General features: G+C 39.4%; 1 protein-coding gene across 1 annotated transcript in view; it reads right to left on the bottom strand.

Annotated features, from left to right (window-relative positions):
* Positions 1–250: 250 nt before the first annotated feature.
* Positions 251–24,805, bottom strand: part of GPR149 (G protein-coupled receptor 149) — a 77,440-nt gene continuing 52,885 nt past the window's right edge. The window contains exon 4 of the mRNA XM_060149590.1: positions 251–823. Within this exon, the coding sequence (XP_060005573.1) occupies positions 251–823 (573 nt within the window). The remainder of the gene's footprint in view (positions 824–24,805) is intronic.

The following is a 24,805-nucleotide window of genomic DNA, read 5'->3' as shown; positions in this document are numbered from 1 at the left end:
ACACGGGTTCGTGCCCCGGTCCGGGAAGATCCCACATGCCGCGGAGCGACTGCGCCCGTGAGCCATGGCCGCTGGGCCTGCGCGTCCGGAGCCTGTGCTCCGCAACGGGAGAGGCCACAACAGTGAGAGGCCCGCGTACCGCAAAGAAAAAAAAAAATAATAAGGAAATCAAATAGCCTCAGAACAAAGGTGTTAGTTTAGTAGTTTGAAGTTGCAGAGCCATTCTTGCCTTTATTAGGCCAAATGATCACTAGTTATCCTTGCTTTCTTCTTCTCTTCTCCTATAAGCTTTATTTAACAACTGGATTTCCTCCTGGTAGCCATCCCTCTCTTGGCTCTGCCTTTTACTGTTCTGCCTGTGTGCTTCAACAGTGTCTGGAATGGAGATGTTGATATCACCATCAGGATTACTTGTGGGTAAAAAGAGAGAATATGAGGCTGTTTCCCCTAAATCACATGAAACAAATCTGTTTTCTTTCCGTGAGTAGCGTAGGGAAGGAGATCGGATCTGTGTGGAGGACTGGCTGATGTTGCTAATAATTGACACTGTGTCCAAGGCCTCTTCATTATCACAAATTTCAAGAACCTCCAAGTGTATTTTCACGCTGGTGTCCGCAAATGTGGAGGGAGAATCTTCTGAGTTTGGTTCATGGCCAACACTTTTGGATCGATAGACTTCTATTTTCTTAGAGGCTGGGGTAATTTTTTGTCCTTCTGTGCTCACCTCATAGGTAGAAAGAGATAGGGTTTTCCCGGTTGGGGCTTGGAGAGACACGGTCCCCTGGAATGCACACAGGGGAATGGCCAGGGCACCACCGGAACGCTGGGGACAAAAACAAAATGGTTATTATTGAAACCTGGTGTCTGAGATTGGACCATTTAGTAATTCATTTTATTCATCAAAATGGTAAAGTTTCTCTATTTCAAACCCAATTCCATAGAAACCTTTTACAGATATGGGATTGAAATTCTGTCATCAAAGCTCTGTAGCTTAGTTTCTCCTAGGTCAAATACTACATCTAAATGAGGGCAGTCAGAAACCTATCTTTGATGATAAAGGGACATATTTCCACAGTTTAAGGTAAAATTTGTGTACTGTAGCCCGCAGGAGATGGGCAGAATACGGGCATAAAATCAAATGCATATTTATACTCTGGAATTGTTTTTATATTTTTGTAACATGTTCAGTTACATTAAAAAGCTTTCATAAAGGTTGAAAGAAATGCAGAATGTGTTATCAAAATGCACTTTTTTTTCCTGTTTAGTATGCCAGAGAGAGTGACACCTGTGAAACTATGGTTCAAATTAAATACAAAGAATATTTCGACTGTAGGTTTGAGCACACAGAAGAGGAACCAAATGTCACCAGAACTGTGTGGTACAGTGTGCTTACTTTTCCACAGAGAAATCAGTCATTAAAGTAAACCCAGTAATAGAGAATGCCCTCACATCCCTGCAAAACTTTTATATTATATTTAGAAGTATTAAAATTTTGTTTTTAAATTGTACTCACCACTGAGGACTGCTTAAGAAATGAAGACTAATTCTTATGATAGTCTGTACTTTATATTGTTGATTCATGCCTTCATACTTTCAGTTGACTCTTTTGGATTACATGTTAGTTTCAGAAGAAGACAGTAATATGCCAACCTTAGAGCAATGGTACTAAAAGCTAGATCCCCAGACCAGCATTATCTGCATCACCTGGTAACGTATGAGAAATGCGATTTTTGAGTCCTACCCCAGGCCTACCGAATTAGAAACGCTAGGGGTGGGGTTCAGCAGTCTGTATTTTAACAAGCCCTCTAGGTGATTCTGTTGCGTGGTGAGATTCAAGATGCATTGCTGTAACTAAAGAAATGCTGTAGCCCAGAAAGAGAAGGTGAGGGGAGGGGTGGTTAACAGACACTTCTTATACGTGTGCCCACCATCTGTAAAGCCTGGAATTACTCACTGGATTGGCTTAAATGTGTCTTTCCACCAGGGGAATGGGCGTGAGGGCTCTTAATGTTTTGCCAATTTAGGATGATCACCCTTCCCAGTTTGCCTGTGACCGTCCCAGCACTGAAATTCCTGCATCCCAGGAAGCCTCTCAGTCCCAGGGAAACCAGGACAGTTGGTCACCCTATTTTCCATGGGCATTTTGTATCTGGACCTAAGAGTAGCTAGAGAAAGCCTAGGACCAGGGTCCCACATTAAAGAACAGTTTGTATTCTCATCTACTTAGGGAATTTTTTTTTTTTTTTTTTTTTTTGTGGTACACGGGCCTCTCACCATTGCGGCCTCACCTGTTGCGGAGCACAGGCTCCGGACGCGCAGGCTCAACGGCCATGGCTCACGGGCCCAGCCATTCCGCGGCATGTGGGATCCTCCCGGACCGGGGCACAAACCCGCGTCCCCTGCATCGGCAGCCGGACTCCCAACCACTGCACCACCAGGGAAGCCCGTAAGATCAATTTTTAAAAATACAGGTTTCCCTTGCTATCTGAAAGTAGACTGTTCTGGTGAAAATTTACATAAGCTGAAATGGCGTAAAGTGAAGAAGCAATTACCCTAGGACACATCTTGCCAATAGATGCACAAAATTAATTGAGATAAAGCACAGATGCTCATAGACACAGTTCAAAGCTATGGCGGCTTGATGCCGAGATGCTGAGTATATTTTCCAGAGAAGGAGCTGAGTGCTGCGATTCTCGCAGCTCTGGGTGTGCGCTGCTTCTATAAAGGCTTGTTGCAAAACAAAAACTGAATGTTATTTTCACTTTTTGCCTTTCTTATTTAAAGCAAAAATCCTCTTTGGATTTCTTTCAGTTAGTGAAAACTGGTTCTAATGTAGGTCTTTCATAAAAGCGAAGTGGAATAAAAGTGAATTTTCGAAAAGCAGGGGATACCTGTATTATTGTTTAAAATTTATCTATTTTTATTTTAACAGCCCTATATAATACCTGATGATAGTCACAAGTGCATCAGAAGGTCATATTGGAACATATTCTTTTTTTTTTTTTTTTTTTGCGGTACGCGGGCCTCTCACTGTTGTGGCCTCTCCCGTTGCGGAGCACAGGCTCTGGACGCGCAGGCTCAGCGGCCATGGCTCATGGGCCCAGCCGCTCCGCGGCATGTGGGATCTTCCTGGACCGGGGCATGAACCCGCGTCCCCTGCATCGGCAGGCGGACTCTCAACCACTGCGCCACCAGGGAAGCCCGGAACATATTCTTTTTTGAAAATAAAATAGAATATTGAGGGACTGAATTGTATGTGAAAGTTTATTGCATGATAAAAAGTGGTAGATTCAGAGAACATAAAACTACTCATTTCGTAGTCTCTGCTTTCTTTCCATTTAGAAGCCTATGAATTAGCATATGCTGTCAGGAATAGTGCCAATCCATTATTGCTGTATTCCTGAGTTTAGGTGGCTGGGAGCATTTTTATTTGAAAATGAAAAGCAGTTTTCAAAACCTCAGAAATGCTTCAGGAGGAGAGATCATGCCATGGAAACACATTAGCACAAATAATCTGCTGTGATAATTGATTCAGACTAACTGAACTTGAGCATAATGAACTTTTTGTTTCTTCACTATAAGCCTCTACGTGAAATCAGGGTGAAATTATAATATAAAGGAGTTGCTCCAAAATATCTCTCCTAACAGTTGAAGTTTCTGTTGATTATCTGAATCATTCAATTTATGAAAGATGTATTACAGCATGTAGGATCATAGGACTCACCAGAGACCATTTTATAAAGGGACAACTGACAGCCAGAGAGGTGAAACTACCTGCCCAGGGTCACACAGGTAATAGTAGGAGGACTGGCACCAGGACTCAGGTGTCTTAACTCCCAGTTAAATGCTCTTCCCACTGCACTATGTTGTTACTTTGAAAGAAATCTGCTTTAGCCAGGGATGGTGGATCATGGGTTTTCTGTCCAGGAAGCTAGAATTCTATCACTAACTCATGAATAACCCAAGTGACTGACAATTTTAATCTAAATTAAAATCATATAGATGATCTTTATGTGATTTAGGTGACTTTCAGGCATCAAAAAGTACAGACATTGAGGAATTAAGTCAAGCAGACCATCTAAGAGAGCTTGGAGGAGAAGAGATAGGGACACAAAAAAATAGCAGGGAGAGTAAGAACTTTGTAAGAAAAACAATAAACTAGACTTTTTTTTTTTTTTTTTTTTTTTTGCGTTACGCGGGCCTCTCACTGTTGTGGCCTCTCCCGCTGCGGAGCACAGGCTCTGGACGCGCAGGCTCAGCGGCCATGGCTCACGGGCCTAGCCGCTCCGCGGCATGTGGGATCTTCCTGGACTGGGGCACGAACCTGTGTCCCCTGCATCGGCAGGCAGACTCTCAACCATTGCGCCACCAGGGAAACCCTAAACTAGACTTTTAATAATTTACTTTTGGAATTTTATTTAAAACTGTGTGATTACTATATTTTCATATATTCAAGTCCCCAAATATTCCTTATGTCATCCTGTCTACTTCATTTAAATCTTTAGTAAACCAAAAAGAAGCACACATATGAATTGCTTAAAGAAAAGAGTAAGAGTGAGAAAATAAGGGCCTCTATAAAGGTCCTATTATGTGGCATGGAAAATGTTAGGTATTTTAACACATTTCCCATTTAATTCTCACAGACCTCCTTTGAGCTATAAATTAAGATTTGCCTTGTTAGTGATGAAAAGTCTCACAACTGAGTGACAGATTTAGGATTGATATTCATCATAACAAATATTTACTGATCTGCTGAACACAGCCCATATATCAGACTTCTTACTAAAGTACCTTATATACATTTTCTTATTTAATTTTCACATAAACCTTATTAAATAGAGACACTCGTCACCCCAATTTTATAGAGGACATAATTGAGTCACAGGGAGGTAACTCCAGTTAGTAAATGGCAGTCAAATCCAAATCCAGGATTATCTGTCTTAAGCCCTCTGTTTTTAGCCGTTTTGCTACTTCAAGGCGTAGTGTTAGGGAATAAAACATGAATAACACCTCACTCTCCTAATCCAGCTGGAACCTGCGGTGTCATGTGGGAACAAGGGAGAAGGGGGATTTATTCACTTTAGGAAGTGAAGGGAGTCTTTAGAGAAGATCTTTAAGAAAAGGGCTTCTAGGGCTTCCCTGGTGGCGCAGTGGTTGGGAGTCCGCCTGCCGATGCGGGGGACACGGGTTCATGCCCCGGTCCGGGAGGATCCCACATGCCGCGGAGCGGCTGGGCCCGTGAGCCATGGCCGCTGAGCCTGCGCGTCCAGAGCCTGTGCTTCGCAACGGGAGAGGCCACAACAGTGAGAGGCCCGCGTACTGCAAAAAAAAAAAAAAAAAGAAAAAGAAAAGGGTTTCTATACTTGACTGTAAAAATCCATAAAACTTTATAAACAAACATTTTGTAAATAGAATCTATGCTACAGTAAAAGAATTAACACAATTATAAGAAAAAAAAAAAAAGGAATTCCTTGGTGTTCAAGTGGTTAGGACTCGGTGCTTTCATTGCTGTGGGCCCAGGCTCAGTCCCTGGTTGGGGAACTAAGATCCTGCAAGCCACTCGGTGCAGCCAAAAAACCAACCAACCAAACAAACAAAACAAAACAAAAACCCCACAACAATTATTTACATGCAATACTGACATATTTGGCACTTACTGAAAATATATGTACAAAACACTTGGCTGAAAAAGACATTTAAAATTAGAAAACTCAGAGCATTACTATAATGCACTTTCAAATATCTCACAAGCACTTATGGCACAGCGAGTGAAGAGCACCAGGCTCCCTGGTAATATTTAGGTAACTTTAATGTGCTTCCACAAGATTGTTGTAAAACCACCTGAACGTTGTCAAGAATAAAGTCAAATGCCATATTCCAAACTGAAAAAAAGAAAATGGTTTCTAAATAGGGTCCTAAAAGATAACTTCAGTTGGCAGAAAAGTAGGAAAAATGTAATCCAGGATGAGGGAACACTAAGAACAAAGGCAATTGGAATTTTGGGGAAATGACATAGTAGAGGGAAATGAGACTGACAACAGAGTTCGGGCCCAGGGCCAAGAGCCCTGTCCACCAGGATAACAAGTTCTGATTGTATCCCATAGGCAAGCAGGAACCACCTATTTTTGTTTATCGAAAGGAAGGAAATTAAGATCTATGGAAGGTCTACTATGTACAGGCGCTTCATCTTGGCACTTTACATGTGAAATCTAATTTAATATAATACTCCATAAGGAAGGTAAAATTATTTTCATTTTATAGATAAATAAATTGAGGTGTGAAGAGGTTAATTAACTTGCTTAGGTTACATAGGAAGTTAAGTTTTGATTTGTGATATATACTCATCTCAGTTTCCATATGCTTTCTGCTATGCCTCTTCTGGTCTAACATGATAATTGGGTAGCCTGTGAAATACAGATTGGGAAAGATGAGTGTGGTGGTAGGGAGACCAATTAGGTAGTTTTAAAAATCATTGTGTACAAAAGAAAAGGGAATCTGAACTTCAGTACTGATAGTAGAAACACATAGGTGGGATGGACTATAGGGGAATTGCATAGGCAAAACTCTTGAGATTGTGGAGGGTCCTGGTGAAATACGGCTATGGAGTCATGTATACCTGTCTTTGAACTCGGTTGAGTCACTGTCTTTGTAATCCTTACCTCTCTAAGCCTCAGTTGTTTCATTTGCAAAATATGAAGAATAAATGAGTTAATGAATGTAAAATGATTAGTTGAGTGCCTCACACAAAGTAAGTGCTCTATAACTATTAGCTATTTTGGGGAGGTAAGAGACAGGAAACCACGATGTTTTTGAGATTCTATTGCTAGTGTCTAGTACTAGTAGTTGAGATAAGGAGCTTAGGAGGATGTTGATAATTTAATGCTACTTTAACAATCTTCATCTCCTAGTCATTTTATAATGATTTAAAATTTTGCCCTGATACTAAAACTAAACAGAGATAATCCAAAACAGAAAACTACAGAGAGCTATAACTCATTAATATAAATGCAAACATTCTTAACAAATATTAGCAAGTGGCATTAAGCAGTCAATAAAAAGAATTAAACTTCATGATTAAGTGGGGTTTATTCCAGATGCAAGGCTAGTTTCCATATTCCGGAATAGGTTGATGTGACCCACCATATTAATAGGCTAAAGAAGAAAAATCACATGATTATATGAATTGATGCAGAAAAACTATTTGACAAAATTCAACATCCATTCATGATAAAAGAAAAGTAAGATCAAGAGTAAGTTCCTTTCCTTGATAAAGAGCATCTATAAAAACCCTATAGCTAATGTTACACTTAATGGTAAGAGACTCCTTTCTCTTAAGAGCAGGGATAAGGCAAGGATGTCAGTTCCTACCACTTCTGCTCAACATAGTGCTGGAAGTTCCAGCCAGTGCAATAAGTCAAGAAGAGGAAGAACTAAAACTGTCAGTACTTAGATCACTTAGATTGGTTTAAGCAGAAAACCCCAAGGAATCTACAAAAACTCCTAGAACTAATAAATGAGCTAATCAAGGTTGCCTGAAAGTTAAACATAAAAATCATTTCTATTTCTGTATACTAGCAAATGAATGTATGGATGTGAAAATTGGTAATTACAGTACTATTTACAATTGCTCAAAAAAGTGAAATACATGTTAGTCTAACAAAACCTATGTAGAACTTACATGCTGGAAACTACATGACTCATGAAAGAAATCAAAGAAGTTCTAAATAAAAGGAGAGACATAACATGTACATGGACTGAAAGACTCATTATAGTAAAAATGTCAGTTTTCCCCAAATAGATATATAGATTTAATGCACTTCCCAATAAAATTCCATCAAGATTTTTTTTGCAGATACAGACATGTTTATTCTAAAATTAATATGAAAAGACAAATGAACAGAAGTGTGAAGTTATTTTGAAAAAAATGAATATAGTGGGAGTAATCAATCTACCTAACTTCAATATAGCTACAAAAACCAAGACTGTGTTATTGCTGGAGGGATATACACATAGGTCAATGGAATAGAATAGAGAACCAGGAAGTAGTAGACCCACACAAATACGCCCAACTGCTTTTTGACAAAGGTGCAAAACCAATTCAATAGGCTTTTCAGCAAATGATGCAGGGGCAATTGACATCCATAGGCAAAAAAATTAACCTAGAACTAAGTTTCATACTTTATTCAAAAATTGACTCAAAATAGATCACAGACTTAAATGTAAGATGTAAAACTATAAAAATTTTAATAAAAACATAGGTGAAAATCTTTGAGACCTAAGGCTAGACAAAGAGTTCTTAGACTTGGTACCAAAAGCATGATTCATAATAGGAAAATTAATAAATTAGACTTCATCAAAATTAAAAACTTTTGCTCTGTGCAAATGCAGATTTTGATTCAGTAGGTCTGTGGTGGTCTGAGATTCTGCACTTAATAAAATTTCTCAGATGATGCTGAGGCTGCTGGTCCATGGACCACACATTAAGTAACAAAGGACATACAATCTGTAAGGCTCCTTACAGTTCTAAAATTACATGATTTCACAGGTGAATAGATTTTGTTATTTTATAGTGTTAGCAGTTTAGAAAAGTAGAGAGAATTCAATATCAGTTGACAGAATAATAGAAAATGCCTCCAAAGCTAATTTATAGATGAATAGGATGGGAAACAAACTCGTATCTTTTCACATGCCTTTAATATATTCTAATATTTTATTCAAATGACACATATTTCAAATGATGAGCCATCCTGATGAAAAATGATCAAGTTTCACCATGAATCTTCATTTTACGTTGATCTTACAACCAATCTTCATTTTACGTTGATCTTCATTTTACGTTGATCAGCATGAATCTTCATTTTACGTTGATCTTACGTTGATCTTACAACCAAAACATAAGCTTCTGAAATGAATATATCATTGCATTTAAATTGCTCTATTTTTTATTTATGGAAATTGGTATTCTCATATTTTCAATTCATACTTTTGGGCTTTATCTGAGCCCATGAGCACAATCAGCACAGGCTATAAGAAATCCTATGGGAATTGTTTTTTAAATTTATTTATTTTTGGCTGTGTTGGGTCTTCATTGTGCGGGCTTTTGCAGTGAGCGGGGGTTACTCTTCGTTGCGGTGCGCTGGCTTCTCATTGCAGTGGCTTCTCTTGTTGCGGAGCATGGGCTCTAGGCACGTGGGCTTCAGTAGTTGTGGCACGCAGGCTCAGCAGTTGTGGCTCATGGGCTTAGTTGCTCCGGGGCATGTGGGATCTTCCTGGACCAGGGCTTGAACCCGTGTCCCCTACATTGGCAGGTGGATTCTTAACCACTGCGCCACCAGGAAGTCCCCTGTGGGAATTTTGAATTTAAGTGTGTAAAATTGGAGCTCTTGGGATTATTGGATAGGTTTTCTATTCTCTGATCTAATAGAAACTAAATCTCTTGTAACTCTAACAATGACATTTCAGTTTAGATCTGATATGTATCCAAATTTATTTCCATGTGAAATAAATGGAAATAAAGAATAAATAAATTTCTTCTTTATTTCCAGAAGAAACCAATTCTTTCTGTTTTATAACAAAATAGAGAATAAACTGTAACTTGAAAGAAAGCATGCATTGTTTCTATTTGGAATATACAATTTTATCAGGAATAAACGAATCCTAAGAAGTGAAATAGTTTTTCTCATCTAAATGATAAACACCCATTCAATTGGGTGTTGTACCAGTTAGGGATACCCTACTAAAAATTGTTGCACAAATATTTTTTCTCATACTTCACGAACCTGAATTAGCTCAGGGATGAATGTATATTTTCATTTGTAAGAGAGTTTCAAAGGATAAATACAGTATTTTTGGTAAGATTACTATACTTCAGAAAAGGTGTTAAAATTCATGTTGATGGTATTTATAAAAGTACAGAAGACAAAATGTTTTTATTAGACAGCATAATATAAGAAAAAGATAAAATCAAAAGAACACAAATCTATGGAGATAGTAGTTTAGGGGTATCCTGGGACAGGTGATGGTGATGGATTAAGAGTAAATGAGTAGGGACTTCCCTGGTGGCCCAGTGGTTAAGACTCCGCACTCCCAATGCAGGGGGCCAGGGTTCGATCCCTGGTTGGGGAACTGGATCCTGCATGCCACAACTAAAAGATCCCACACACGGCAACAAAGATCCCGCCTGCCACAACTAAGACCTGGCACAGCCAAATAAATAAAAATTTTTAAATAATTTTAAAAAGTAATAAATGGGCGCATGGGATCTAATTGGTGTGATGAAAATGTTCTAAAACAGATTTACTAGAAATCATTGAATTGTACACTTGAAATGAGGGAATTATATAATATGTAAAATGTTCCTCAATAAAGTTTTGTTTTAAAGAACATTTGACTGATACTCAGGAGACCCTGAAATACAACACTTGTTCTGCCACTAAATAAATAGCCGTGTGACCCTAGACAAGTAGTGTATTCACTCTAGACCTTTATTTCATTATCTATATAAAGAGGGGGTCAGGCAGATGACCTGCAAAGTATCTCTCATTTCTTCCATTTCAATATTCTTTGACTCTGTTTTGGCAAAGTTAGCCTCAAAGAAAGCACTTTGTTCCTTGAAAAATATCTAAGCAGGGATGCTCTTCTGAAAGAAATTGAAATATAAAAATTTCCTTTAAAAACTTGCTCGCAAAATTATGGATCCAAGTCCCTTCAAAGACCCCTCCCCTTTTTTACCAATAGGACATTGTTGCTGATGGAACATTTTTTATGCTTTCAAAATATATTAAACCTAAGCCACCATGCATTCTGTACAATGAAAATGTCTGTGGTGGGAAAATAAAATAGCAAGAAAGAAAGTGAAGAAGATTATAAACCACTGTTTAGAAAGAAACCTGTAACGAGAGTTTCATGATGCTTATATAGTTCTAATTTAAATCTTCAATCATAGGAAATATTTATTGAACACTAGATATAGTTAAAAGACCATGTAGAACCCTGCATATATGAGTATATATGGGGTTTGTGTATGTGTGTATTATATATGTGTGTATAATAATTTATAGCTAACTTTTTCCTGATAATAAAAATAATACATTACTGTAAATTTTTACAATTACAATAATATCTGAAGAATATGGACCAAACAGTCCTTAGGTTATAGCAAATTAAGGATGACTTCTATGTGACTATAGTTTTAATCCTTTTGAAAAAAGAATCATTCAACTCTATACAGCCTATGTGGATAGCATGAGTTATTTAAATTAATGGGATTTCCTCCTAACTTTTTGCAAAATTTTTTTTTTGCAAAACAGTGGCGAAATTCTCTGGAAACTTTTTTTTTTTTTTTTTTTATCTTCAACAGGTAAATTTATTTATTTATTTTTTTTAACATCTTTATTGGAGTATAATTGCTTTACAATGGTATGTTAGCTTCAGCTTCACAACAAAATGAATCAGTTATATACATACATATATTCCCATATCTCTTCCCGCTTGCGTCTCCCTCCCTCCCACCCTCCCTATCCCACCCCTCCAGGCGGTCACAAAGCACCGAGCTGATCTCCCTGTGCTATGCGGCTGCTTCCCACTAGCTATTTACCTTACGTTTGGTAGTGTATATATGTCCATGCCTCTTTATCGCTTTGTCACCGTTTACCCTTCCCCCTCCCCATAACCTCAAGTCCATTCTCTAGTAAGTCTGTGTCTTTATTCCTGTTTCACCCCTAGGTTTTTCATGACATTTTTTTTTTTAATTCCATATATATGTGTTAGCATACGGTATTTGTCTCTCTCTTTCTGACTTACTTCACTCTGTATGACAGACTCTAGGTCTATCCACCTCATTACAAATAGCTCAATTTCGTCTCTTTTTATGGCTGAGTAATATTCCATTGTATATATGTGCCACATCTTCTTTATCCATTCATCCGATGATGGACACTTAGGTTGTTTCCATCTCCGGGCTATTGTAAATAGAGCTGCAATGAACATTTTGGTACATGACTCTTTTTGAATTATGGTTTTCTCAGGGTATATGCCCAGTAGTGGGATTGCTGGGTCATATGGTAGTTCTATTTGTAGCTTTTTAAGGAACCTCCATACTGTTCTCCACAGTGGCTGTATCAATTTACATTCCCACCAACAGTGTAAGAGGGTTCCCTTTTCTCCACACCCTCTCCAGCATTTATTGTTTCTAGATTTTTTGATGATGGCCATTCTGACTGGTGTGAGATGATATCTCATTGTAGTTTTGATTTGCATTTCTCTCATGATTAGTGATGTTGAGCATTCTTTCATGTGTTTGTTGGCACTCTGTATATCTTCTTTGGAGAAATGTCTATTTAGGTCTTCTGCCCATTTTTGGATTGGGTTGTTTGTTTTTTTGTTATTAAGCTGCATGAGCTGCTTATAAATTTTGGAGATCAATCCTTTGTCAGTTGCTTCATTTGCAAATATTTTCTCCCATTCTGAGGGTTGTCTTTTGGTCTTCTTTATGGTTTCCTTTGCTGCGCAAAAGCTTTTAAGTTTCATTAGGTCCCATTTGTTTACTCTTGTTTTTATTTCCATTTCTCTAGGAGGTGGGTCAAAAAGGACCTTGCTGTGATTTATGTCATAGAGTGTTCTGCCTATGTTTTCCTCTAAGAGTTTGATAGTTTCTGGCCTTACATTTAGGTCTTTAATCCATTTTGAGCTTATTTTTGTGTATGGTGTTAGGGAGTGATCTAATTTCATACCTTTATATGTAGCTGTCCAGTTTTCCCAGCACCACTTATTGAAGAGGCTGTCCTTTCTCCACTGTACATTTCTGCCTCCTTTGTCAAAGATAAGGTGACCATATGTGCGTGGGTTTATCTCTGGGCTTTCTATCCTGTTCCATTGATCTATCTTTCTGTTTTTGTGCCAGTACCATACCGTCTTGATAACTGTAGCTTTGTAGTATAATCTGAAGTCAGGGAGCCTGATTCCTCCAGTTCCTTCTTTCGTTCTCAAAATTGCTTTGGCTATTCGGGGTCTTTTGTGTTTCCATACAAATTGCAAAATTTTTTGTTCTAGTTCTGTGAAAAATGCCAGTGGTAGTTTGATAGGGATTGCATTGAATCTATAGATTGCTTTGGGTAGTAGAGTCATTTTCACAATGTTGATTCTTCCAATCCAAGAACATGGTATATCTCTCCATCTATTTGTATCGTCTTTAATTTCTTTCATCAGTGTCTTATAATTTTCTGCATACAGATCTTTTGTCTCCTTAGGTAGGTTTATTCCTAGATATTTTATTCTTTTTGTTGCAATGGTAAATGGGAGTGTTTTCTTGATTTCACTTTCAGATTTTTCATCATTAGTATATAAGAATGCCAGAGATTTCTGTGCATTAATTTTGTATCCTGCCACTTTACCAAATTCATTGATTAGCTCTAGTAGTTTTCTGGTAGCATCTTTAGGGTTCTCTATGTATAGGATCATGTCATCTGCAAACAGTGACAGCTTTACTTCTTCTTTTCCGATTTGGATTCCTTTTATTTCCTTTTCTTCTCTGATTGCTGTGGCTAAAACTTCCAAAACAATGTTGAATAATAGTGGTGAGAGTGGGCAACCTTGTCTTGTTCCTGATCTTAGTGGAAATGCTTTCAGTTTTTCACCATTGAGGATGATGTTTGCTGTGGGCTTGTCGTATATGGCCTTTATTATGTTGAGGAAAGTTCCCTCTATGCCTACTTTCTGCAGGGTTTTTATCATAAATGGGTGTTGAATTTTGTCAAAAGCTTTCTCTGCATCTATTGAGATGATCATATGGTTTTTCTCCTTCAGTTTGTTAATATGGTTTATCACGTTGATAGATTTGCGTATATTGAAGAATCCTTGCATTCCTGGAATAAACCCCACTTGATCATGGTGTATGATCCTTTTAATGTGCTGTTGGATTCTGTTTGCTAGTATTTTGTTGAGGATTTTTGCATCTATGTTCATCAGTGATATTGGCCTGTAGTTTTCTTTCTTTGTGACATCCTTGTCTGGTTTTGGTATCAAGGTGATGGTGGCCTCGTAGAAGGAGTTTGGGAGTGTTCCTCCCTCTGCTATATTTTGGAAGAGTTTGCTAAGGATAGGTGTTAGCTCTTCTCTAAATGTTTGATAGAATTCGCCTGTGAAGCCATCTGGTCCTGGGCTTTTCTTTGTTGGAAGATTTTTAATCACAGTTTCAATTTCAGTGCTTGTGATTGGTCTGTTCATATTTTCTATTTCTTCCTGATTCAGTCTTGGCAGGTTGTGCATTTCCAAGAATTTGTCCATTTCTTCCAGATTGTCCATTTTATTGGCATAGAGTTGCTTGTAGTAATCTCTCATGATCTCTTTTATTTCTGCAGTGTCAGTTGTTACCTCTCCTTTTTCATTTCTAATTCTATTGATTTGAGTCTTCTCCCTTTTTTTCTTGATGAGTCTGGCTAGTGGTTTATCTATTTTGTTTATCTTCTCAAAGAAGCAGCTTTTAGTTTTATTGATCTTTGCTATTGTTTCCTTCATTTCTTTTTCATTTATTTCTGATCTGATTTTTATGATTTCTTTCCTTCTGCTAGCTTTGGGGTTTTTTTGTTCTTCTTTCTCTAATTGCTTGAGGTGCAAGGTTAGGTTGTTTATTCGAGATGTTTCCTGCTTCTTAAGGTGGGCTTGTATTGCTATAAACTTCCCCCTTAGAACTGCTTTTGCTGCATCCCACAGGTTTTGGGTCGTTGTGTCTCCATTGTCGTTTGTTTCTAGGTATTTTTTGATTTCCTCTTTGATTTCTTCAGTAGTCACTTCATTATTAAGTAGTGTATTGTTTAGCCTCCATGTGTTTGTATTTTTTACAGATCTTTTCCTGTAATTGATATCTAGTCTCATGGCGTTGTGGTCAGAAAAGATACTTGATACAATTTCAATTTTCTTAAATTTACCAAGGCTTGATTTGTGACCCAAGATATGATCTATCCTGGAGAATGTTCCATGAGCACTTGAAAAAATGTGTATTCTTTTGTTTTTGGATGGAATGTCCTATAAATATCAATTAAGTCCATCTCGTTTAATGTATCATTTAAAGCTTGTGTTTCCTTATTTATTTTCATTTTGGATGATCTGTCCATTGGTGAAAGTGGGGTGTTAAAGTCCCCTACTATGAATGTGTTACTGTCGATTTCCCCTTTTATGGTTGTCAGTATTTGCCTTATGTATTGAGGTGCACCTAAGTTGGGTGCATAAATATTTACAATTGTTATATCTTCCTCTTGGATCGATCCCTTGATCATTATGTAGTGTCCTTCTTTGTCTCTTCTAATAGTCTTTGTTTTAAAGTCTATTTTGTCTGATATGAGAATTGCTACTCCAGCTTTCTTTTGGTTTCCATTTGCATGAAATACCTTTTTCCATGCCCTTACTTTCAGTCTGTATGTGTCTCTAGGTCTGAAGTGGGTCTCTTGTAGACAGCAAATATATGGGTCTTGTTTTTGTATCCATTCAGCCAATCTGTGTCTTTTGGTGGGAGCATTTAGTCCATTTACATTTAAGGTAATTATCGATATGTGTGTTCCTATTCCCATTTTCTTAATTGTTTTGGGATCATTATTGTAGGTCCTTTCCTTCTCTTGTGTTTCTTGCCTAGAGAAGTTCCTTTAGCAGTTGTTGTAGAGCTGGTTTGGTGGTGCTGAACTCTCTCAGCTTTTGCTTGTCTGTAAAGGTTTTAATTTCTCCATCAAATCTGAATGAGATCCTTGCTGGGTAAAGTAATCTTGGTTGCAGGTTTTTCTCCTTCAACACTTTCAATATGTCCTGCCACTCCCTTCTGGCTTGCAGAGTTTCTGCTGAAAGATCAGCTGTTAACCTTATGGGGATTCCCTTGTGTGTTATTTGTTGTTTTTCCCTTGCTGCTTTTAATATGTTTTCTTTGTATTTAATTTTTGACAGTTTGATTAATATGTGTCTTGGCGTATTTCTCCTTGGATTTATCCTGTATGGGACTCTCTGTACTTCCTGGACTTGATTAAGTATTTCTTTTCCCATATTAGGGAAGTTTTCAACTATAATCTCTTCAAATATTTTCTCAGTCCCTTTCTTTTTCTCTTCTTCTTCTGGAACCCCTATAATTCGAATGTTGGTGCGTTTAATGTTGTCCCAGAGGTCTCTGAGACTGTCCTCAGTTCTTTTCATTCTTTTTTCTTTTTTCTGCTCTGCAGTAGTTATTTCCACTATTTTATCTTCCAGGTCACTTATCCTTTCTTCTGCCTCAGTTATTCTGCTATTGATCCCATCTAGAGTATTTTTAATTTCATTTATTGTGTTGTTCATCGTTGCTTGTTTCATCTTTAGTTCTTCTAGGTCCTTGTTAACTGATTCTTGCAATTTGTCCATTCTATTGTCCATTCTATCTCCAAGATTTCGGATCAACCTTACTATCATTATTCTGAATTCTTTTTCAGGTAGACTGCCTATTTCCTCTTCATTTGTTAGGTCTGGTGGGTTTTTATCTTGCTCCTTCATCTGCTGTGTGTTTTTCTGTCTTTTCATTTTGCTTATCTTACTGTGTTTGGGGTCTCCTTTTTTGCAGGCTGAAGGTTCGTAGTTCCTGTTGTTTTTTGTGTCTGTCCCCAGTGGCTAAGGTTGGTTCAGTGGGTTGTGTAGGCTTCCTGGTGGAGGGTACTAGTGCCTGTGTTCTGGTGTATGAGGCTGGATCTTGTCTTTCTGGTGGGCAGGTCCACGTCTGGTGGTGTGTTTTGGGGTGTCTGTAGACTTACTATGATTTTGGGCAGCCTCTCTGCTAATGGGTGGGGTTGTGTTCCTGTCTTGCTAGTTGTTTGGCATAGGATGTCTAGCACTGTAGCTTGCTGGTCGTTGAGTGAAGCTGAGTGCTGGCGTTGAGATGGAGATCTCTCGGAGATTTTTGCTGTTTGATATTATGTGCAGCTGGGAGGCCTCTTGTGGACCAGTGTCCTGAAGTTGGCTCTCCCACCTCAGAGGCACAGCACTGACTCCTGGCTGCAGCACCAAGAGCCTTTCATCCACAGGGCTCCTTAATTTGGGATGATTCGTTGTCTATTCAGGTATTCCACAGATGCAGGGTATATCAAGTTGATTGTGGAGCTTTAATCCGCTGCTTCTGAGGCTGCTGGGAGAGATTTCCCTTTCTCTTCTTTGTTCTGACAGTTCCCAGGGGCTCAGCTTTGGATTTGGCCCCGCCTGTGCGTGTAGGTCGCCGGAGGTCGCCGGAGGGCGTCTGTTCTTTGCTCAGACAGGACGGGGTTAAAGGAGCCGCTGATTCGGAGGCTCTGGCTCACCCAGGCCGGGGGGTAGGGAGGGTCACGGAGTGCCGGGCGGGCCTGCAGTGGCAGAGGCCGGCATGAAGCTGCAGCCTGAGGGCGCCGTGCGCTCTCCCGGGGGAGCCGTCCCTGGATCCCGGGACCCTGGCAGTGGCGGGCTGCACAGGCTCCCCGGAAGGGCGTGTGGCTAGTGACCTGTGCTCACACACAGGCCTCCTGACGGCGGCAGCAGCGGCCTCAGCGTCCCATGTCCGTCTCTGGGCTCCGCAATCTTAGCCGCGGCTCGCGCCCGTCCCTGGAGCCCTCTCAAGCAGCGCTCTTAATCCCCTCTCCTCGTGCACCAGGAAACAAAGAGGGACGTAAAAGTCTCTTGCCTCTTCGGCAGGTCCAGACCCCTCCCCGGACTCTCTCCCGGCCAGCCGCGGCGCACCAACGCCCTGCAGGCTGTGTTCACGCCGCCAACCTCAGTCGTCTCCCGGCACTCCGACAAAAGCCGGAGCCTCAGCTCCCAGTCCCGCCCGCCCCGGCGGGCGAGCAGACAAGCCTCTCGGCTGGTGAATGCCGGTCGGCCCGATCCTCTGCGCTGGAATCTGTCCGCTTTGCCCTCCGCACCCCTGTTGCTGTGTTCTCCTCCGCGGCTCCCAAGCTCCCCCACTCCGCCTCCCGAAGTCTCCACCCGCGAAGGGGCTTCCTAGTGTGTGGACACTTTTCCTCCTTCACAGCTCTCTCCCGCTGGTGCAGGACCCGTCCCTATCCTTTTGTCTCTGTTTAGTTTTTTCTTTTGCCCTAACCAGGTACGTGGGGGGTTCCTTGCCTTTTGGGAGGTCTGAGGTCTTCTGCCAGCGTTCAGTAGGTGCTCCGTAGGAGTTGTTCCACGCGTAGATGTACTTCTGGTGTATCTGTGGAGAGGAAGGTGATCTCCGCGTCTTACTCTTCCGCCATCTTCCTAGCCTCGGTCTGGAAACTTTTTTTATACTTCTTGTCTAGGAAATCATTTGATAAATCTAATATTTATACCTTAAAAAAAGACAGTACATGCCATCAGGCTCCATTCTCCAGAATTCCCTTCCTTGTATGCTTCCAGGTTAGAATTGGCCAAGACAGGGCTTGCTTAATATTTGGAAGGTAGGAACAAGGTAGTGGTCATAACCACCTGGAACTATTTTCACAGGCAGGTATAGAGACAGAAGAAGAGATACGTGGCAGGCGCCACCATGTCATCTCACTCTCCTGCCCCACATCTAGCTTTGCTTACTGACTCCTGGCAGTGTTGACCAGCAGTGGCTCAGATCCACCCTTAGGTACTTGCTTATGGCTCCACAGAGGTTGTGGTTTATTCGCAGGCAACAGTTTTTCATAGACCTCTACACAGATTCCCCCTTCGTGTTCCTACTTTGGGTCTAGACATATGTGGCTTCTTAAATTGACTAATTGGTAACTCCACATCTGGCCCTCCAACTTCTCTTCCAGACTCTTCTCTTCCCTAGATTTACCACAGTTCTAAATAAGTCTCTTATCCCATAACATAGTGCTTTTGCTCCCCTGACTAAACCTTAGCTGACCAAAATCCTATTCAATGGAAGAGAAGCCCCAACCTTAAGAGTAAAAAAATGAGATTATTTTTAATTAACTCAAAAACCCAACTATGCTTATGGATGAAGGTGTTGGAATGTAGTCCAATCACAGAATCTCTTTCATCCAGTAATAACATGAAGAAAAATAACAGCCACGGGTTCAAGCAACAACGAAACAAAGGGGTCAGCCTCATGTACAGTAGTGGCTACAAAAAGAAACAAAGGAGTCACCCACTTCCAAAAGCAGTTGTACAGAAAGAAGATGACTTAATATCCTGATAACTCTGGCTATAAATTTTATTTTGGCAAGAAGTGGTTTGAAAAGTGGTTCTCAAAATGAGGGGGTCTGTATAGTCAAAACTATTTTCATAATGATACGAAAGCTTTATTTGCCATTTTCACTGTGTTGGCATGTTCACTGCTGGTGCAAAAGCAATGATAGGTAAAACTGCTGACACTTTAACATGTTTCATGGCAGTCAACACCAAATCTACTAGTAGGCATTGTATATTCCACCACTGTACATGCATGTGCATGCATGCATGCACACATACACACACACACATACACACACACTCCAATTTCACTTAAGAATGTCATTGATGAAGGTGAGTAGTATTATTATCCCCATTTTAAAGATGAGTTAACTGAGTTGCAGAGATGTTAAGTGTCTTTTTCAAGGTCAAACACATATTAAATGATAGAAATGAGATTCCAATTTGGGCAGTATTGTTCCAGAAAAAAACATCATTTATTTTAATCAATTATTTGATCCAATTCATTCATTTACTGTATTTTTATTGAGTACCTACTATAAGCCAGACACTATTCCAGGGACTGGGGGTATGAAATGATTTTCCATCCATCCATCCATCCTTCCATCATCCATCCATCCCTCTCTTTCTATATATGCACATAGAGAGCTATGGTTCTTCCTGGGTGGTATAATTTTAGGTTAATTTCTCTCTTCTTTGTACTTTTCTGTATTGCTTGAATTTTTAAAATAGTGAGCATGTGTTATTTTTATTAAAACAATAGTCATTATTCTTAAGATAAAACCTAATGTGACGCGTTTCTCTTTTGAAGGAAATAGAAAGTAAATTTTCAAATCTTAAACTCAAAGGAGTATGAAAAGACTGCTTCGTTCTTTCTTCTCACTACATACAAAGCAAAAGAACATGACATGTGGAAATTGTTTTCTCTGATTTAGAAGTTGAGGTCTCCAAAATCTTTCCATCCCACACAACAAATACTAAAGCAATTCTTTTAAAAAACATTACAAAGTTTCTTTAGAAAAAATTAGCTAAAAGTCTTAGTGATATTATTTGATCTCAAAGAAGGAGAATGCTAATGATACAGTTATACATCACCCATATGAACACTCTTCAGAAATTAACCACTTGCCTTCAGAGGAAATGAGCCCTGTGGAAGTGAAAATGCCATATCTAACTAGTCTTTTTATTTCTGGGAAGAGAATAATATACACATATAAAACAACATTAGGAATAGATTAAAGTCTCTGTCCTAATCTACAAGTTTGTAACATGCCTGATAGTGCATTTTTAATTGATGGAATTACTCAGATACTTAAACTTTTCCTGGATTTTCGTTTTAATTCCTGTAAATCATTTGTGTAGTAGATGATAGGACAACCATATGCACAAATGCATGCTTTTAACTTCACAGGGTGAAAATTGGTGATGCTCCAGTCTTTTTTTAAAAATTTGGGCCAATGCATAGTGTTTCTTCTCTCTTCCCTATCAGTTAATGTTTCAGAATAAGTTGGCAGTCCTATCCTAATGTGGCAGTCCTAGAAATCTGCAATAGACCATCTCGGTTCTTAGAACCAATGATTCTCTGTATTATAAAAGTGTTGGAAGAAAATTTAATCCACCGATTGAGACTATTTATTCTTCAATGAGTGGGGCCTTTGACCTGGCTTCTTCAGTTCTTTAGACCAGTTGTTTCCAAATGTCATTTTTAAATTGGTGCTGAACTGACTCCATAAGAATCACCAGCAGAGTCTGTTAAGAATACAGATTTTTGGCCTCACTGTGGGAGAGCCTAACTCAGTAGGTTTATAACTGGAACCAAAAATTTATATTTGTAAAGAGCTCTCCAAATGATTCCTACATATAGCCAGGGTTGGGACCCACTAACTTAGAAGATACAAGAAAATGAAGATAGAGCTGTGATGTCACACAGAGTAAATAATTTCCTGGTTAATTTACTGAACACTTCAGAAAAGGACATTAAGAAATATCTTGCTACAAGCCCCTGTTCTCTGATTTCCAAGCTTTAGTCAGAATGACAAATAAAAAAGCAAATGGGCATTTGCATTGGCTGGGACACGTAAAAACTATTAAGGAGGAGACAGATATATCATAAATTTAAAGTTCCAGAGCTACTCACAAGCATGGGCTACTCTGAAAACTGACTACTGTTGGAAGCTGTAGCGTCCTGAGTGGGGAGGGGAAACGAGGGTACAACCAGAAAGCATTTCTAGGTGAGTGTACCTGGGAAATGGCCTAACAAGATCTCAGAAAAAAGACACCTGAATCTCCAGGGCACCAATACATTTGTTATGATTTCTTCTCTTGTTCTAAATAAATATTCATCTTCATACCTTATTTTGTATTCATGATTTGTATACTTTTTTTTTTTCTTTTACTTTTTTTTCCTTGGCCGCACTGTGTGTCATGCAGGATCTTAGTTCCCCGACCAGGGATCGAACCTGCACTGGAACTGAAGAGTCCTAACCACTGGACCGCCAGGAGATTTTTGATGATTTGTATACTTTAAAAAAAAAGATATCTCCCCCAAAGATGTAATGTTCAATTTCCACATAACCTGTATACATACCTGTCTTAAGGGTCAGTAGTAAGAAATCACAGTACGAATATCAGGCTTATTTAGAGACACACCACTGGTGAAGCATGAGACATGAGATCACATAATAGTATACAGTACTAGGTAATCTTTGAAGAATCCTCTGAGAGGGAATCCTTGACTAGAGGGTTCAAAGTTCTGGTGGAAAGAAAAAGCATGACATATTCAAGAAGTAAAATTATTAATAGTTAGAAAACCTGGAGCAAAGAGTTTAAGAGGAGAGATGAAACCACAGGAACCAATCACTTAGGCCACATTAAAAACTTTCAACTCTGTCCTGAATGATAAAGGAACCACAAAGTGTTCTAAACAAGGGGTTGATGTGATGAAAATTGCATTTTTGCAAATTTATTCTGGACTGTGGTCTGTAAAATAGACTAGAAGGGTTCACACTGAGAGACAGGAGGACCAGCAAAGAGGCAATTGAGAGAGAAAGAATGGTGATTTAAATTAGGGGAGAAACAATGGCTATGGTGAGTCATGAGAATAGCAAGATATTTTTAAGATGTAGGCTTGGTGACTGATTTGATGTGAGTTGTGACAGAGAAAGAGAAATCAAGGAGGTTGACCAAGTATCTGGCATAGGCAACTGGATGGGCGGTAGTGTGATTGCCAGAGAAAGGGAACACAGAGGAGAAGCAAGTTTGGAGCCATGGGATAGAGGGGTCAGGAGAAGATTAAGAGTTCAGTGTTGGAAAGCTGGAATTGAGATGACTGATGGGTGTCCAAATGGAGAAACTCGGCAGGAGGTTGGATATTGGGGCTTGGGGTTCGGGAGAGATTCAATCTGAAATATACATTTATATATATATTTGAGATGAAATTGAATCAGGAGAGTGTGTGAAATGAGAAGAGGATCCTGAAGAACACAAACATTTAAGGAATGGGCAGAGATAGGGGAGATCATAAAGGGGTCCATGAAGGAGTAAGCAAAAGAGATAGGAGAGTAATCAGAAAAGTAAAATGCAATGGAATCCAAGGAAAGAGTAGAAGAAAGATAAAGACAGTGTCAAATGCTACTGAGATGTCAGGTAGGATAAAGACTGAAAAGTCCATTGACCCCTGGACAGGCAGGGAATACGAGATGGAGAATCAAGCTTCCACAAATGGAGTCAATGCAAAGATGCACATATATACTCTTTTCTCTCAGGGCCCAACATGGGGACAGTGGCTGATGAAACCCATGTTGAGAAGCCCTTGGGAAATTTTAAAGGAAGTCCATGAAACTTCATCACTAATTGTCAGACACTTTAATCAAATAACCTGGTTTTGTCTGACAGTTCCAGCTTATAAAATCCATTCTTGTCGTATGTGTTTATAGTAGTCAGATTTTTTTGCTGGTTGTTGAAGGAAATATGGTCACCGTATATTTTTAGGAATAGACATAATGAGAATAAGAGATGCAGTTTATCCTGCTTTCCACCTTCTTGTATACTGAAAGCCTAAAGAGAAGGCACACAGTTTGGTTCCAGAATTCTGAACCTTTCCTGCTTCCCTCAGGACTCTTTTTTCAAGAATCTACATGTCAACCTTTCTGCACCAGTATGATGCGTGGGATTTTAGGTAACAAAAATATGCTGCAAAGAGAAGTAGATGACTATTCATTGCTACATTCTCAGTGTCTAGCACATAATAGGCCCTAAATAAATATGTATCGAATGAAAGGAAAATATAGGAAGCAATTTTAGTCTTTATGACTAATAGAAAAGTGGGGAAAAGAACTGCTACAGAAAATATCTTTTGCATGCTTAGAGTTTTCTGACCAGTTTTTTAAAAAATTATGAACTCTTTGAGAGCTAGACCACATATCTAAAGTGGCTCACACAAGTCTTAACATTTTCCAAGAGCCCCCAAATGGCAAGTGGTTGAGGGCAAGGGCTCTAGTCTGTCACAATATCCAGGAATAAAGGGGTGTTCCAGACTCAAACCAGGCTCGGTCAAAATGGCCAAAAATGAATATCCCAATATTTTTAGTAGCAAAGGGGGAGGCACACAGACATGTCAAATCTGGGTTAGTGTATATAGCTCAGGGGGTCATGTTTTAGTAGAAGAAACCATTCTTGGCAAATCTTAGAAAGCAAGGAAAGATTGGAAAGCAGTTGACTGTTGGCCCATCTCTTGCTTTTTTTTTTTTTTTTTTTTTTTGCGGTACGCGGGCTTCTCACTGTTGTGGCCTCTCCCGTTGTGGAGCACAGGTTCCGGACTTGCAGGTTCAGCGGCCATGGCTCACGGGTCCAGCTGCTCCGCGGCATGTGGGATCTTCCCAGACCGGGGCACGAACCCGCGTCCCCTGCATCGGCAGGCGGACTCTCAACCACTGCGCCACCAGGGAAGCCCCCATCTCTTGCTTTTTTGATAGCATCATTGGAGATGCAGACTTTGGTCCTTAGAGAAACTCTTGAAATGGGCTAAGCAAACTTACCAGCATTTCCAACAACCCACCATCCTTTCTAACAGAATGCTATTGCAGAGTTGCTTAATAGACTTGTTCTCTCTGGTTAGCCTCTCATGTCTTACATGATGTGGTACAGTTTGAACAAAGAGAACTATTTAGGACTAGCTCTATAGCAGCTTTTGACAGAGGTTTGTTTCTAAAAATTCTAATATCCTATGCTCCTTAGGAAGTATTCAATATGAAATTTTAATCCAAATATTCACCCAAGAGCCACTTTTTAATATTGGTTTTTTCCTTTTCTTTTCCTGGTAGAGGTACACTATTTAATATGCAATCTTATTTGTGTTAAGTAGGAAACATTACCTTAAAACGGTTTGAGAACATTTTGTCCTCAATAGTTCCATGCCAAAATATTACATTGTGTAAATATTTTATTTTTTCAAATGACTTGCATCTTTTTAAAACTTTTTTTCTCCCCAGTGAACTCTCTTCAATACCATCATCAAAGCTTACCACAGGGCATATTTGTTGGTATTAAATCTGTATAAATTCCTGTCCAAAATACCTTTAGGCTATTTTGTCAACTTGAAACTAGAACACTATTTTCACCAGAGGACTAGATGTGCCAGAATGTTAATTTTTAACATGCTGAATAGATCCTAATACTGAAA

The sequence above is a fragment of the Lagenorhynchus albirostris genome, chromosome 5, assembly GCF_949774975.1.
Source record: "Lagenorhynchus albirostris chromosome 5, mLagAlb1.1, whole genome shotgun sequence".
NCBI classification, from domain to species: Eukaryota; Metazoa; Chordata; class Mammalia; order Artiodactyla; family Delphinidae; genus Lagenorhynchus; species Lagenorhynchus albirostris.
The sequence above is the reverse complement of the archived record's forward strand: the minus strand, read 5'-3'. Positions and strand labels throughout refer to the sequence as shown.